We start from the raw sequence: 15,638 nt of genomic DNA, 5'->3' as shown, positions 1-15,638 counted from the left end.
TCATTGATGCTTGGCAAATGCAGCAGAGTGGATGGAAGATTCTTTAACTTTGTCATTGGGAAAAAGATTCAAAAGCGAACAGTTGCATAACTTGTGCTGCTGCACGTTTAACTTCTTCAAATGGAGATGTGATCACAGGAACACCTGATCTAACTGTTCTGTGAGCAAATCACTGGCTACCGTACTGTGGCAAATGGAGCAGGAAATGCTAGGCTGTTTGGATTTTGAAAGTGCTCTTGGAGAGAATCATTCTGAATGTTGGTATAAAGGAAGTGGTGTCTGGGAGGGGCAGAGCGAAAGGAAGGGATAGCCTTGGGTGTGCCTGAGAGGGTGGTACTGGTGAAGCCATAAAGTAGAAGTGAGTATGTAAATCTCGCTTCGGCTAGTGGCTTAATATAGGGGGTGATAGCCCCCAGTCTGGCCAAACCTAAAAAATCTCATTTGGGTGAATGCTGCGTGATGTGTCCCCTGTTACAAATCAGTACCACAAAATAACAAACAGTGCACAATATGCAATTAAATGATTGAGCTTTATGATTCTTAATTTGACTATATGGTTAGTAAAGGAAACAAAAAAGAAAAGGGCCCAATCTCATGAACCAGTCTATTGAGCAATGTTGGAGCTCACTGATAAGGCTGTTTGTCCACCATCGACCTCCTCTGATCTTCGCTGACCTTCGGACCCTCGCTCCAAGTCTACTTCGTCCGGCGGTCTCCCAACTCTCTCCATTTGTGTCTTCTCTCCTCATCTCTCCCCGGCAAAAGACCCACGAATTCCTGGCTCCCAGACACACGAGAAAGAACAACAGGTACAGAGCAGATGTCAGGGGTAAGTTTTTCACTCAGAGAGTGGTGAGTGCGTGGAATGGACTGCCAGCAACGGTGGTGGAGGCGGATACGATGGGGTCTTTGAAGAGACTTTTGGATAGGTACATGGGGCTTAGAAAAATAGAGGGCTATAGGTAAGCCTAGTAATTTCTAAGGTAGGGATATGTTCGGCACAACTTTGTGGGCCGAAGGGCCTGTATTGTGCTGTAGGTTTTCTAATGTTTCTAACAACATATAATGGGGCTAGCATGCTCTGTTATAACCCAAACATTGCTGCTACAGAGAAACTATTACATTAGCACTGAAACCTTGGAGCGTGCTACAAGTGGATATTGTGAGCGTGATGGAGGACCATGAACTTAGTCCAGAAACGGCATGGATGGGGTCTGAACTCAACAAGGAAGCAGCTGAGATGTCTTGGAGAGTATCTTAGATTCTTAGATGAACGGTGCAGATTGAAAACTTGAATCAACATGTGAAATAAATTGACATGATTGAGAGAAGAGATGAAGCCGGAGGAGCGGAGGGAATGGAATCCATCACCATAACAACAGCCTAGGTTGATCATTGGTGGAATGTATTTTTTTCCAGATGAGTGGTTTCCTTTAGCCTACGGCAGGTTTCTGTCAGCACTTGGCTCACAAGTGAATAGAGGTGCTGAAAGGGATTTTGAAGCTGTGCATGTCCTCAAAAAACACAATCGTTTAGTTTCTGAAGGACACTGCTGAAAAAGAAAAAGGAAATTTAGGATCAATAACCAACTGGATTGATCGAACAACCAGTCAAAGTAGCGGATAGTGTGACACTGCTACAGCTCGGTGTCGGGAGTTCAATTCCAGATCTGCCTGTTAGGAGTTGGCATGTCCTCCCTGTGACTGCGTGGGTTTCCTCCCACATTCCAAGGACATATTGGTCAGTAGGTTAATTGGTCATTGTAAGTTGTCCTGTGATTCGGCCAGGGTTACAAAGGTGGGGTGTGGCTCATTGGGCCTCTAAATAAATACAAGTACCTCTCACCCAACTTCTGCAAAAAGAGCTGACTGTCGACTACAGGAGGACGAAGCTGGAGGTTCATCAACCAGTCCTCATTAAGGGGTGGGATGTGGAGAGGGTCAGTAGCTTTAAATCCCTTGGCGTTAATATATCAGAGGATCTGTCCTGGACTAGCATATAAAGATTTATTTTTCATATTTACATTAAAACATAGAGTGAAAGGCACCATTTGCATCAAGTTAGATCAACAAGGGGGGCAGCCTGCAAGTGTCAATACGCTTCCACATGTCCACAGCTTACTGACCCGAACCTGTACGTCTTTAGAATGCAGGAAGACACCAGCGCACGCGGAGGGAACCCACATAGTCACAGGGAGAACTGTACACAGTGGTGGGAATTGAACCCTGATTGTCGATTGTTGAGACTGTAAAGTGATAACGCTAACCGCTGTGCTACAATGCCATTACAAAGAAGGCACAGTAGCGCTTCTACTTTCTGAGAAGTTTGTGCCACCAAAGACTTGGACAATCTTCTATAGATATGCAGTGGAGAGCGTCCGTACTGGTTGCATCTCTGCTTGGTATGGGAACACCTCTGTCCGGGACTGGAAAAGACTACAGAAAGTGGTCCATTGCAGGCAAAGTCCTCCCCACCATTGACTACATTTTCATGGAGCACTGTTACAAGAAAGCAGCATCGGTCAATAAATATCCCCACCATCCAGGCCATGCTACCATTGGGCAGGAGGCATTGGCCTCAAGTCCCAAACCGCCAAGTTTGGTCGGCTGGTGGCGCAGTGAGATCAGCGCCGGGCTCGAGAACGGAGGTTCCCGAGTTCGATCCAGTGACAGACCACTTCCGAGCGCGTTCTATATCGAGCTCGCAATTCGACCTCGTAAAAAAAACACTGGCACCTCCAGTTTAAATTTAGTTTAAGTGTGTATTCGGAACCACGCGGAATATTGTGGAGGATCAAATACCCAAAACCCAAAGTTATTTCCTTATTACAATCAGGCTGCCGAACCTCACTGACAGCAACTCTCAACTTTCAGATTTATTTTCAAGGACTCCAGGTCTCATGTATTCAGTTTTTTAAAAAATAAAGTTTTTTTTGCACATTGGATGTTTATCGGTCTTTGTTTATGTGCAGTTTTTGGAAGATTATATTTGACTTTATTTTTCTCCTATAAGTACTTGCAAGAAAATGAATCTCGTTAGTATATGGTAATATACAAACACTTTGATGACAAATTTACTCTGAACATAAGTAACCCTTTCCATCCAGTTTTTGCAGCCCGGCGAAGTTATTTGTAACAAGATTTAAAGGGGAGGGGGAGGGTTATCTGTTCACAAAACTTCACCCACCGAAGTGGTGTAATCTTACCCTTCTCAGAAACTGAGTTATTTCTGCGTCTCCCGCTGTGATGAGCACAGACACGCCTCCCCCTTGGCATCAAGTATCAGCCCCAGGGTGGGGAGTAGGGCGTCTGCTAACCTTGCGCCTGCGCAGAAATATGTAGTGCTTTTTTTTGGGCTTTGCTGGAGTTATGATCCTCTATAAATTTCCACTTAATAAGAATACCACGTCCCGGCCTCAGAGGTGGTTGAGTACGCTCGCATGATACTGGAATCTGGAGCAAAAGGGAACGATCCCGGTGCGAGTCGAGGGGAGGGATTGCCGACGTTTTGGGTGGGGACCTTGCCTCTGATCCTTGAGTGGTTTCCTATGTCCCAGCATGCATCGCGAGTACTACAATGCCCAGGACACACCACGGCCTCACGCTTTTAAGGCTCATGCTTCGTTGAGGACTACAAGTCCTAGCCTGCTCTGCGGCGGGTCCAAGTGCTGCGGACTCTGTCGGGAGTGAAGCCGGGGCTTGTAAGTTGTGAGAGCGAACGAGTGAAGGGAATCGTCTCCGCGTCCTCCCGCTCCCACAGCCTTTGCCCGCGGAACCCCTGACACTCGGCCGCAATGGAGCGCTGGAGCGGACGCGTGGCTCTGGTTACCGGAGCCTCGGCTGGGATCGGCGCGGCCGTCGCCCGGGCCCTGGTCCAGCACGGCATGAAAGTGGTGGGCTGCGCCCGTAGAGTGGACAAGATCGAGGTAAGGACGCGGGGAAGCCGGCGCCGATAGACCGACAGCAGCCAGGCCGCCTCTGGCTGCCGGGCTTGAGCTGTCAGACGGCGATGTGTTCCCCAGAGCGACGTGGGTTCGCGCCCATCCGGCGGCGGAATAATTGTTCATCGCCGAAGGACTGTTGGAAAGTTGGGTAGTTCCATCTGTCACGACCATCGGAGGTCGTGGAGGTGAGATCACCAGCCCGGTGTGGTAGGGTTGTGGGGGTGTATCGGTGACTGGGTTGCTGTGTCCCTCTGGTCAACACTTTACCTTGAAATCCCTGGATCGTACGCGGTCAGCTGCTCCCTCCAGTTTACTTTGCCTCTACACAAAGCTACGGCCTTTGCAAGCGAGGGGAATTCATCTCGTCTGCTGCAGAAGGGGCACTATGTGTAGCATTGTTTGAACGGCCAGTATATTTATCTCACCGCATCGAGTGCCGATTGTCTTTGCACTAATTAAATGGCCTTGATGTCTGTAAACTGAGGTGACCATTTCTTTAGCTCAAAATTTTTATTACTGTGCAATTCAATTGGCAGACATTTGCTGGTTGAATACATCGACCGTAAATTGTACGATACATGTCTTTTTTTGTTACTTTCGTTTTTATTTGATTGTGTGCTGCTGTTGTCTAAGCGACACTTGGGTCGTTTTACCAAGTTGACATTTGTTACTCCGTTGCATTATTATTTCTTAATATGTTTCTCTTTATCTGCATCCTCCCACTTCCCCCAACCTGTCTGTCTCAATAAACGCTCAGCGGGCAGCCTGTTCTTCTCGTAGCCGGATTCACGAAAGTAACCGCTGTGTTGGAAGCAGTTGTTCCTGAATATAGTGTCCCTCCCCTCTGACAACCAGGTTCAGATCTCCTTCTTGCTATCTCTTTTTTTTTGTGCGGAGGGAAAAGCGTTGGGGTGGTGGAGAGCAGTGTCTTACACAGATTCCTTTCTTGTTTACTCATGCAATGACTGAATAAACTGTATTATGTCAGTTACAAAAAGCAGCTACTTTTTGTACAAACATACTAATTTTCACAGTTAGAGCTCGGGATGTTATATTGTCTTGTCTATTTTTCCTGCTGTTATGACTTGGTATTGCAGTTTTTTGATATACTTTTATGCACCTGTTTACAGCTTTGAGTGATTTTATATTTAACTGAGAAGAATCATTCCTAAAAGACCCCGTTGTCCATGCCAGATTGTGCAGAACTTAAATTTTTCTTTCGCTTTGCTTTAAGTATGTTACAAACGGCTTTTTATTTGCTCATTTAGACACTTGCCCTTTGTGCCTTAGTTTTAACCTGTCAGTTCTCTACATCCTAAACACGGGAGAAGGTCTGCAGACCCAGAGCGACACGCACAAACTGCTGGAGGAACTCGGCAGGCCAGGCGGCATCTGTGGAGAACAGATACTGTAGTGCATGTTTCGGGCCGAGACCCTTCCACGGGGCTGAGAAGGAAGTGGGAAGAAGCCCGAATAAAAAGGGTGGGGGGGGGGAAGCTAGCTGGAAGGTGATGGGTGAAGCCAGGTGGGCGGGAAAGGTCAAGGGCTGGAGAAGGAGGCATCTGCTAGGAGAGGAGAGCAGATCACAGGAGAAGGGGACCCAGCGGGAATAGGCGGGTGCGAAGAGGTAAAAGGTCGAAGTGGAGGATAAACGGTGGTGGGGGGGGGGAGTTTATTTACTGGAGGGAGAAATTTATATTCATGCCCTCAGTTTGGAGGGTCCCCAGACGGAATACAAGGTGTTGCTCCTCCACCCGGGAAGGTGGGCCTCATCTTGGAACAAGGGCCGACACGTCAGAACGGGAATCGGAATGAAAATGTTTGACCACCGGGAAGTCCTGCTTGTGGCGGATGGTTCTCCAAATCCATTTGCTTGTGTTGGTCCGAGTAGTGGAGCAATGATGGCATTTAGCAGTCAATGAAGGATAACACAGACTCCGGTTCAAATAGATCCTGAGCTCGCGTATAAATACTGATTCGGTGCTTCAGTACATAGAAAGAAAAAGCATCGTATAATTAAGCTTTCTTTAGTTACAGCGGCAGAAACTAACCCTTTTCCAACCCTGGAAAACAAACCACACCTGAACTCAGCTAAAAATATAACGAAATGACTTGACAGAGGTGATTATCTTTGAATGTCAGATATGCTAACTTCTGAATGTCGGTGTAGGAGTGGCCGTCAAGGTCACGGCTAATCTTTCACCCGCTCTTCGTTTTGCAGTTGTGAAGTGTTTCTCTGATTGGGTCTGTAGAGGCAGACATCCATTCTGCTTGAGCAAAGGCGGAGTTTACCGGCGGTAACTTTCCCATCCGGCTCGGTAGTTCTCAGGTGTCACTTCCTGTTCCCCAAACTTCTGGTGAGGTTCCTTCACTTTCACAGTTGAGTTCTGGAAGAGTGAGCTTCCAACACCTTACATTTAATATTTTGTACTGTACCACAGAGAGGCATACAAAGTACGCAGCACTCGTGTACCAACAAACGCTGGATCGAGCGGACTGAAACTGTCTTGAATGTCACTGCAGTTTCCTCTGCGGTCAGATTAGACCTTTGATCTGAATTTGTGGCCAGTTTGTTATTGTATGAAACAGACTTTTGCTTTTTACTTGGAAGAGAAATGCAGCTTTTAAGGCTTTTGTCACAATCAATGCAAAGGTCCAAAGCAGTCATTCTAATATTAGACTTCTAACTCTGGATAGTATTACATAACGCTTCCTGAGCTCATTGCAAAAATAATTGGGAGCAACCCTGCACTTTGATCATACAGCATTGTCTTTTTGAGTAGTTGCATGAGCCCAATGAATATTGTTGTGGAGGTGCGATAAGAACAGTTCCTGCCCCTCAACCATCAGGCTCTTGAACACGAAGGGTTAACTGCATTCATCCTGTGTCTGGTGTTCCCACAACCGATATTCTCACTGTAAGGACTCTGATTTGTTATTTCATGCTCATTATTTATTGCTATTTATTTATATTTGCACAGCTTGTTGTTCTTTGATCCTGTCTACTGTTACTGTTCTATAGACTTGCAGAGTACGCCTGCAGGAAAAAGAATTTTACAGTTCTATGTGGTGACACGCCTGTACTCTGATAATAAATTTTACTTTGAACTTTGAATCTGTTCAATGTATTTTCCAGAAGACTACACCCTTACTAATGCAATCATTTGACTTGTGAGAAATGAAGCTGCCAACCGTGTTGTAGAGAACCAAAGAGCTGAAAATATTGCTGCTTTCATTAGAACCAGTGACGATGAATTAAAGTGCTGCTGGGAGGAACTGTGGCACAGATGAGTTTCGTAGGTGAAGAAGGGAGGTGGTGTACGATGAGTCCAGTGAAGTTCACAGTATGTATACTTTATACAACCTTGAGATCTGTCTCCTTACAGGCAGCACAAAACAAAGAAACCCAGTAGAACCCATGAGAAAGGACCGTTAAAGACCCAACGTGCAGGGAAAAAAAACAAATCGAGCAAACAATAAAAGTAAGTAAATGACATTCGGAACTGAAGCTCGCGAAGGTGACTCCACAGCCATGAAGCCAGTCACAGCCGATCCAAGATGCAGACCACAGCCTCAGTTCAGCACAGAGACGAGTAAACCTCACGAGCAGCAAGCTAAACAACGGCCTGTCCCTCTCCTCCGGCCCCAACACCCTGACCACTTAAATTGACCAAACAATGTGTCGTCTTCTCCTCACTCTCAGCCTTGATACTGCAGGATTACGAAAACTACTGCTGATATTACCGTGCATTTAATCTGCAGTAAAGCACGCAAAATGCTGGAGGAACTCGGCAGGTCAGGCAGTGTCTATGGAAAAGAGTGAACAGTCGACATTTTGGGCCAAGATCCTTCAGCAGGACTCTTCTTTAGATGCTGCCTGGCCTGCTGAGTTCCTCCAGCATTTTGTGTGTATGCTTGGATCTCCAGCAGCAGCAGATTTTCTCTTGTTTGTGATTTAATCTGTAGTACCTATTTCAGGGACCAGACATTGGACGTGCATCAGATCATTAAATAATAAACAGGAGAAATGGGTACACAGCAGACACTTCTGTTTATCAAATTACATTGGTTAGAATAACTTTTTTAAAGTGGAAAAATTATATTGGTTTTGTGTTTTATAAACACTGTTGTGAAAAGGACCCTCTCACTATATTTGGTTGATTGAACTAATTTAGAACATAGAACACTGCTTCTTCCAAAAGCATTATTCAGACCCTATAGTCAAAGAAAGTCGTATCTAACTGTAAATCAAACTCTGGCAATAAGTAACTGCTAAGTGATTTATTGCTTGCAAGTGAGAATTGATGGCTGTGGACATTTGGGGGATTGGTGATGGGGTGCATGGGGAAATGATGGCCAATCTCTGTACAGAAGCTGCAATGCCCAGGATCACAAGAGGCTGCAGAGCATTGTAGAATCAGTTGGTTCCATCACGTGCACAAGAGGGTATCTTCAAAAGGTGGTGGCTCAAAGAGGGAGCAGCCATCATTAAGAACCCTCAGCATCCTGGACATTTCGAGAAAGCGAGAATATAAAAGCAAGAATGTGATGCTGAAGTTTTATAAGGCATTGATTAGACTGATCCTGGGAGTATTGTGAGCAGTTTTGGGCCCCTTATTGAAGAAAAGGTCTGCTGGCATTGGGGAGTGTCCAGAGGAGGTTTGCGAGAATGATTCTGGGAATGAAAGGGTTAACATAGGATCATTTAATGGTTTCGGGCCTGTACTGGCAGGAGTTTAGAAGAATGAGGGGGGATGCCATTGAAACCTGTCGAATATTGAAAGGCCTAGATAGAGTGGACGTGGAGAGGGGTATATAGTGGGGGAGTCTTGGACCAGAGGGCACAGCCTCAGAATAGAGGGATGTCCCTTTAGAACAGATGAGAAGGAATTTCCTTAGTCAGAGGAATCTGTGGAATTCGTTGCCACAGACAACTGTGGAGGCCAAGTTATTTGGTATATTTAACGTGGAAGTTGAGAAGTTCTTGATTAGTTAGTGCATCAAAGATTACGGGGAAAAGCAAGAGAATGGGGTTGAAAGGGATAATAAATCAGCCATGATGAAATGTCAGAGCAGACTTGATGGGCTGAATAGGTTAATTCTACTCCTATGTCTTCTCATTACTACCGTCAGGAAGGAGGGACAGGAACCTTAAAACCCACACTCAATGTTTTATGAACAGCTTCCACCATTCCACTATCGAATTTCTGAATGGTCCATGAACACTACCTCACTATTCCTGCTTTGCACTATCTATTTAGTTCATTTTTCATATAACTTAGTTTTTTAACGGAACAAACCTCATGACATGTCAGTGACAATAAACTTAATTCTGAGATGTTTGATGGAAATTCACTCCAAGAATTATAAAAACAAGACTATTAACGTTTGGGACAAGGAATTAAAATTGGCCAGTAAATATAGGCAACTTGGATTTGTATACAAATGAGTAATATGTCAGATACAGGTGGCTGGGATCAAGCAAGTCCCTTGAAGCATAAATGATGTAGACATATGCCTGAGAAAATCAGAAGGGCAAAACAGGATTAAGAGATTATTTTATCAGACAAGGTAAAGGCCAATCCTAAAACATTTCCATAAGAGCAAAGGGGTAATTAGAGAGAGAATAGTAGATTCTCGAGCTTGATTGTCTTCATGTGGAAGTGTGGGAGATGGCTGAGATCTTAAGTGCATACTCTTCTCATCTGTATTCACAGTGGGAAGGATTTTAGAAAGTAGGGTGTTCAGGAAAGAGAACAGCAATGTTGTGAAATATATTGACATTACAAATGAGGTGGTGTTGGTGGTCTTAAGGTGTCCAATAGTAGATAAATTACTGGGCCCTGACCAAGTGTGTCCTAGGACATTGTGAGAATCAAGGGAAGAAATTGCTGAGGTATTGGCAAGAATACTTTTAACAGTGGGTGAGGTACCTGAATGCTGGAGGCTAGCTGACATCAAAGGTGGAGAAGTTACTGGAGCGGATTTCGAGAGACGGGCTTTATCTGTATTTGGAAAAGCAAAGACTGGTGAAGAGTAATCTGCATGGTTTTGTGTGGAAAATTATGGCTCATGAATTCAAGTTTTTTTTTTGAAGAGATGACCAAGAGGATTGACCGGAGCGCGCGGGTAGATGTTGTCCATATGGACTTTAGCATGGTCTTGTACAAGGTCCAACATGATAGGTTAGTCCAGAGGGTTAGATTAGATTTGATCACATGGGCCTGTTGGATACAATGTTGGCTTTGTGGAAGGAGTTGGAGAATGATAGTGGAGCACTGTTTTTATTTATACTGGAGGCCTGTGACCATTGCTGTACCACGGATGCTGCATTCCCTGTGATAAGCAGTCTATATTAATGATTTCAATAAGAACGTGGGTGGCACCAGCATTGGTGGTGTAGTGGAGAGTGAAGAAGGTTACAAGCTGATCTTGGGAAAGTGGGCAAAGGAATTCAATGAACTGCAGAGTAATGCATTTTGGAGCAGTGAATAATAGAGACCTGAGATATGTTGAAGAACAGAGAACAAAGGACACAAATATATATTTTGCTGAAGTATACACGTAAGTGAAAAAGTTGATTAACCTGGTTGTATATCAGCTCCATTGTTATCCATAGATTTGGGAATAATGCCATTGTTTGATTGGCCATGAGACTGGTGAGGTCAGCAGAGAATTAACTGCTGGAAGCAACAAGCCTCCAGCTATGGATGTGAATATTGGATATGTTGTTTCCCTTCATTGATCTGATTTAGCTCCAGACCAGAACCCAGAGCTGCTGACTTTGCATTGTTAAACAAGTTATTGAGCCAGTTTGTGGAGTATATTTGGAGTGTATGTTGGAACTGGTCCCAATCATTTACCCATTTTCCATATCTGCTGTGACAGGGAGTGATGTAGAACTGTTTATTATGATGAATCATTGAAGCACTGCCTGTTTGATGAGATTTGTAAGTTTTCAATGTGCTAGTTTGGATCAAAGCATGTGGTGTAGCTTTAGATGAAATATTGGAACAGGCTCGAGGTGGGGAGGTGTGTGGAACAATGCAATGGGGAATGAAAAACATTGTTTTCAGACTTGTGAGCTTTTGTATATTCACAACAGGAAATTGGAAAAAGTGCTTTCCATTCGAGTTATGTATTTTGAGTCAAGTATATACCCTTGTAGATTTATCAAGTACCTGTTAAATTTGAAGGATATTGTCTCCAATTTCTTTTCATGCAGTATGTTCCAGAGCACTACCACCTTTTCTGATCTTGAATTCCACAGCTTTGACCTCTTGTTGGACCTCTTTTATAAGGACAGTTTTACCTAGGGTACTGCATAATTTTATCCATTCTTGATTAAGTCTCCCTTTGCACTGCTTGTTCCCATCTTTCCTCCCAGCTTCAATTTTCTAGCTTTAAATAAAGACAATAATGTTTTCTCTATCTGAGATTTCAGTTCCTTTTGTTTGCTGCTTACTAAAGTTTCTGATCGGGGAACACCAATGATTCTCTTTTAAAGCACTGATCATTGTGGATGCTTTGTAATTAATGTTAGAGTGTTTTGAGGAGTTAGGATATTAACTTCAACAGCCAATCTTTAGATCTGAATGTGGATTGTAGATTAAAATTAAAATGAAGTCCTGGATTAACATTGAATTTTGGGTGTCTGGAGTGTGGTTGTGAAGAAGGCGGCGTGAAAATTGTATGTAATTCAGAGGAAGGATTGTAGATACATTGTAAATATAGAATTGTCCTTTGATCTTTAGCATATACAATGTCAAATAATATAGGGACAGGCAGTCCTCTTCCTCCAGAGAGTGTCTCATTTTGTTGAATAAACCACTTCTGTCTCATTTTGTTGAATAAACCACTTCTGTATCCACTAACCTCAGTCTCTCTCTGTGACTTTGTTCACATTACAACAATTAATACTTACAAAATTACAGAAAAGCAGTTTGCTGTGAAGTTACTCAACCAGTGAGTCTTTTTGTGCTAATATTTGTGTATGATTGAAGATTGAATAGTTACTGTTTGAGGATCTGCAAAAATCTTGGATGAGGCATGACAGTTTGAGATGAACAAATGTGGGAATTATATAGTTAATCATCTGTTCCTTAGTTCCAACCTGAATGGTGGTCATCTGAAATTCTGCCTGTTCCATTGACCAACATCATCCCAGGTAGTACCATCCTTTTAAAATGTTAGCACTGTGATGACACCAAGGGGAGAAGAGCGTGATTTAGTCACTTATTTTTCAACCTATTGCTGCCCAGTTCAACAAATTGAGAAGGCATAAATGAAAAGAAAGATATTGAAACCATAAGAGAAGGTGGTATTTCTACTGAAGTTATAAAACTTTCAGAGAGACACTTCACATAGTCATAGACGTGAGCCCTGTGTCTGGGAGCAGAAGGATCGAAGTGATATGGCAGTTGTGTTCTTCTTCCAGAAAGAAAACCAATGTAATTGCCACAGAGAGTCACTGCAAGAGTCAAATCGCCCCACTTTGGTTGAAGTGCTGCTCTCTGAAATAGGAGTGAGTGTTAGAGAATTGTTTGCCAACCTAGTTTTGAATCTATTCAAGCCAAGCATGAACCCAAATGATGATTGTATTTTAGACGACTCACTTGACTGACATGAGATTATACAGGGATTTTTCACAGGAGTTGAGAATCAAGAATAGAGATTTTTGAAATTTCGTATGCCATGAGAACACGGTAACTAACATGTATGAGATTAAAATTAAATGAACAATTTTTGAACATTAATACCCATTTACCTTTTATCTACAATATTTTGAATTTGTGCTTTGTACTAATGGAGTGCTGTTTTAATAGAGTGCCATGCATAATTTTTTTTGCATAATGAGAGTTACGTTATGTCTTTGTACATTGGGTCCAGAGTTAGAATCAGGTTTAATATCATCGACATACGTCATGAAGTTTGTTACTCTGTAGCAGCAGCACAATACCACTTTTGAGGCAGTGCTCCTTGAAGTTGTCTTGGATACGGCAGAGGCTAGTACCTGTGTTGGAGCTGACTAATCTTACAGTTTCTCTGCAGTTTACTTTGATCCTGTGCAGTAACTCCCCAACCCCCCTACCAGATGGTGATGCAGCCAGTTAGAATATTCTCCATGGTACATCTGTAGAAATTTGCGTTTCAGGTGACACACCAAATCTCCTCGAACTCCTAATGAAATATAGCCGTTATCTTACCTTCTTTATAGCTGCATTGATATGTTGGGACCAGGTTTGGTCCTCAGGGATATTAATACCCAGGAATTTGAGATTGCTCACTCTCTCCACTTTTGATCACTCTGAGGATTGGTGTGTATTGTCTCATCTTACCCTATTGTTTCATATTCCTTTTTCCTAGTACTGTATTCCATGGTTCCTATTTCATCTTCCACTAAGATGTTTTGATAGGTTATTATCTTTCTTTGTCATTTGGAGAACTGGTGTAGGAAATAGACGTTAAAGATAGGGTGGTTTTGGAGACAAATGCCTGGTAATTCTATTGTGCTAACTTGAAAGATGATGCCTTCGTTATCTTAACCTCTTACCCTTTCTTCGTATTTCCTATGCTTTACCTTAAACCTCTTATTTCAGCCTTTTCCTCTCCAAGGAAAACAAATCCAGGCTATCTAGTCTTGTAGCTGAAGCAGTTTATCGCTGATGGAAGCATGTTGAATCTGCTCAGCACCTTCCATAGCAATTGCACCCTTTCAGGTATGTGGCAAACAGAATTGCACAATGTCCTTAGCAGGCAGCATCTGTCAAAATGAACAATTTGTTGTTGCTTTGGGTTTCTAACATCTGCAGATTTTCTCATCGAGTTGTTATTCTTGCTCCTCTCTGTGCATTGCGTGGCAACCTTTCCATTTCTTTAGCATTCTTTTTATTTGTCTGTTTTTATGAGGCCAAGTTGTCAGCTCAACGCTCAACCAGCACATGTGGAAAGCGTGCAAGGAGCCGGCCAGATTCGAACCTGGGAGCACTCACCTCGAAGTCTTGGTGCGGATGCCATTACGTCACTGGCCGGCCTACAGTGTCCTTAGGCTGCAGCCTAAATGGTGTTATAATATCACTCTTTATTTTCTACCCTCTCGCTAATGAAGTAAAGTAACAGGTATGCTTTTATTAACCACTTTTTATCTACTTGTTGAGCTGCCTTTAGGGATCCTTGGAGAGGTCAGTCTATTCTTTGTTATTTCCTCAGGCATATCCATTGTGTACATCCTAACTTGATCAACCCTCCTGTAAGTAACGCCTTCATGTTTCAGGGTTAAATTCCATCTCCCATTTCTCTACCCATTTTACCAGCTGTAGCCAAAGTCTGCCTCCCTCGCTATCCATAAAACCTTCAATCTTCGTGTATTCTGCCTCTCCTGCATTCATGATTGTTGATGTGTAAAAATGAAGAAGATGCTGTTGGCTCTATTCTCTGTGGTCCACCACTGGCCAACGGCCAGTGATCACAAAAGTAACTGACCATCACCCTTTACCTCTTATCAATGTCAATTTCAGATCCGATTTGCCATCCTGCCGTGATTTCATGGATGCGTTCATCTGAGTTTAGGCTCCTTTGTAGTTAAAGTGGTTTGTATTTAATTATAAGATCACATCAAATTAACATATTACTTTGCTAAGAGGCGCTTTTAGATAAACAACACACATCAAAGTTGCTGGTGAACACAGCAGGCCAAGCAGCATCTGTAGGAAGAGGTGCAGTCGACGTTTCAGGCCGAGACCCTTCGTCAGGACTAACTGAAGGAAGAGTGAGTAAGGGATTTGAAAGTTGGAAGGGGAGGGGGAGATCCAAAATGATAGGAGAAGACAGGAGTGGGGAGGGATAGAGCCAAGAGCTGGACAGGTGATAGGCAAAAGGGGATACGAGAGGATCATGGGACAGGTCCGGGAAGAAAGACAGGGGGGGGGACCCAGAGGATGGGCAAGAGGTATATTCAGAGGGAGAAAAAGGAGAGTGAGAGAAAGAACGTATGCATAAAAATAAGTAACAGATAGGGTACGAGGGGGAGGTGGGGCCTAGCGGAAGTTAGAGAAGTCGATGTTCATGCCATCAGGTTGGAGGCTACCCAGACGGAATATAAGGTGTTGTTCCTCCAACCTGAGTGTGGCTTCATCTTTACAGTAGAGGAGGCTGTGGATAGACATGTCAGAATGGGAATGGGATGTGGAATTAAAATGTGTGGCCACTGGGAGATCCTGCTTTCTCTGGTGGACAGAGCGTAGATGTTCAGCAAAGCGGTCTCCCAGTCTGCATCGGGTCTCGCCAATATATAAAAGGCCACATCGGGAGCACAGGACGCAGTATATCACCCCAGTCGACTCACAGGTGAAGTGTTGCCTCACCTGGAAGGACTGTTTGGGGCCCTGAATGGTGGTAAGGGAGGAAGTGTAAGGGCATGTGTAGCACTTGTTCCGCTTACACGGATAAGTGCCAGGAGGGAGATCAGTGGGGAGGGATGGGGGGGACGAATGGACAAGGGAGTTGTGTAGGGAGCGATCCCTGCGGAATGCAGAGAGAGGGGGGGAGGGAAAGATGTGCTTAGTGGTGGGATCCCGTTGGAGGTGGTGGAAGTTACGGAGAATAATATGTTGGACCCGGAGGCTGGTGGGGTGGTAGGTGAGGACCAGGGGAACCCTATTCCTAGTGGGGTGGCGGGATGATGGAGTGAGAGCAG

At 44.0% G+C, this 15,638-nt stretch overlaps 1 protein-coding gene across 2 annotated transcripts in view; it reads left to right on the top strand.

Moving 5' to 3' along the window:
* Positions 1-3,377: 3,377 nt before the first annotated feature.
* The window catches only part of dhrs11a (dehydrogenase/reductase 11a), a 107,389-nt gene continuing 95,128 nt past the window's right edge, over positions 3,378-15,638 (top strand). Inside the window, exon 1 of one of the 2 annotated variants that reach the window (XM_072242885.1) lies at positions 3,378-3,925. In XM_072242885.1, the coding sequence (XP_072098986.1) occupies positions 3,794-3,925 (132 nt within the window). In that variant the 5' untranslated portion in view covers positions 3,378-3,793. The remainder of the gene's footprint in view (positions 3,926-15,638) is intronic. The other variant, XM_072242884.1, reaches the window with a different exon arrangement.

Source organism: Mobula birostris, chromosome 25 (genome assembly GCF_030028105.1).
Source record: "Mobula birostris isolate sMobBir1 chromosome 25, sMobBir1.hap1, whole genome shotgun sequence".
Taxonomy (NCBI): domain Eukaryota; kingdom Metazoa; phylum Chordata; class Chondrichthyes; order Myliobatiformes; family Myliobatidae; genus Mobula; species Mobula birostris.
This window is presented reverse-complemented; position numbering and strand designations above follow the sequence as displayed.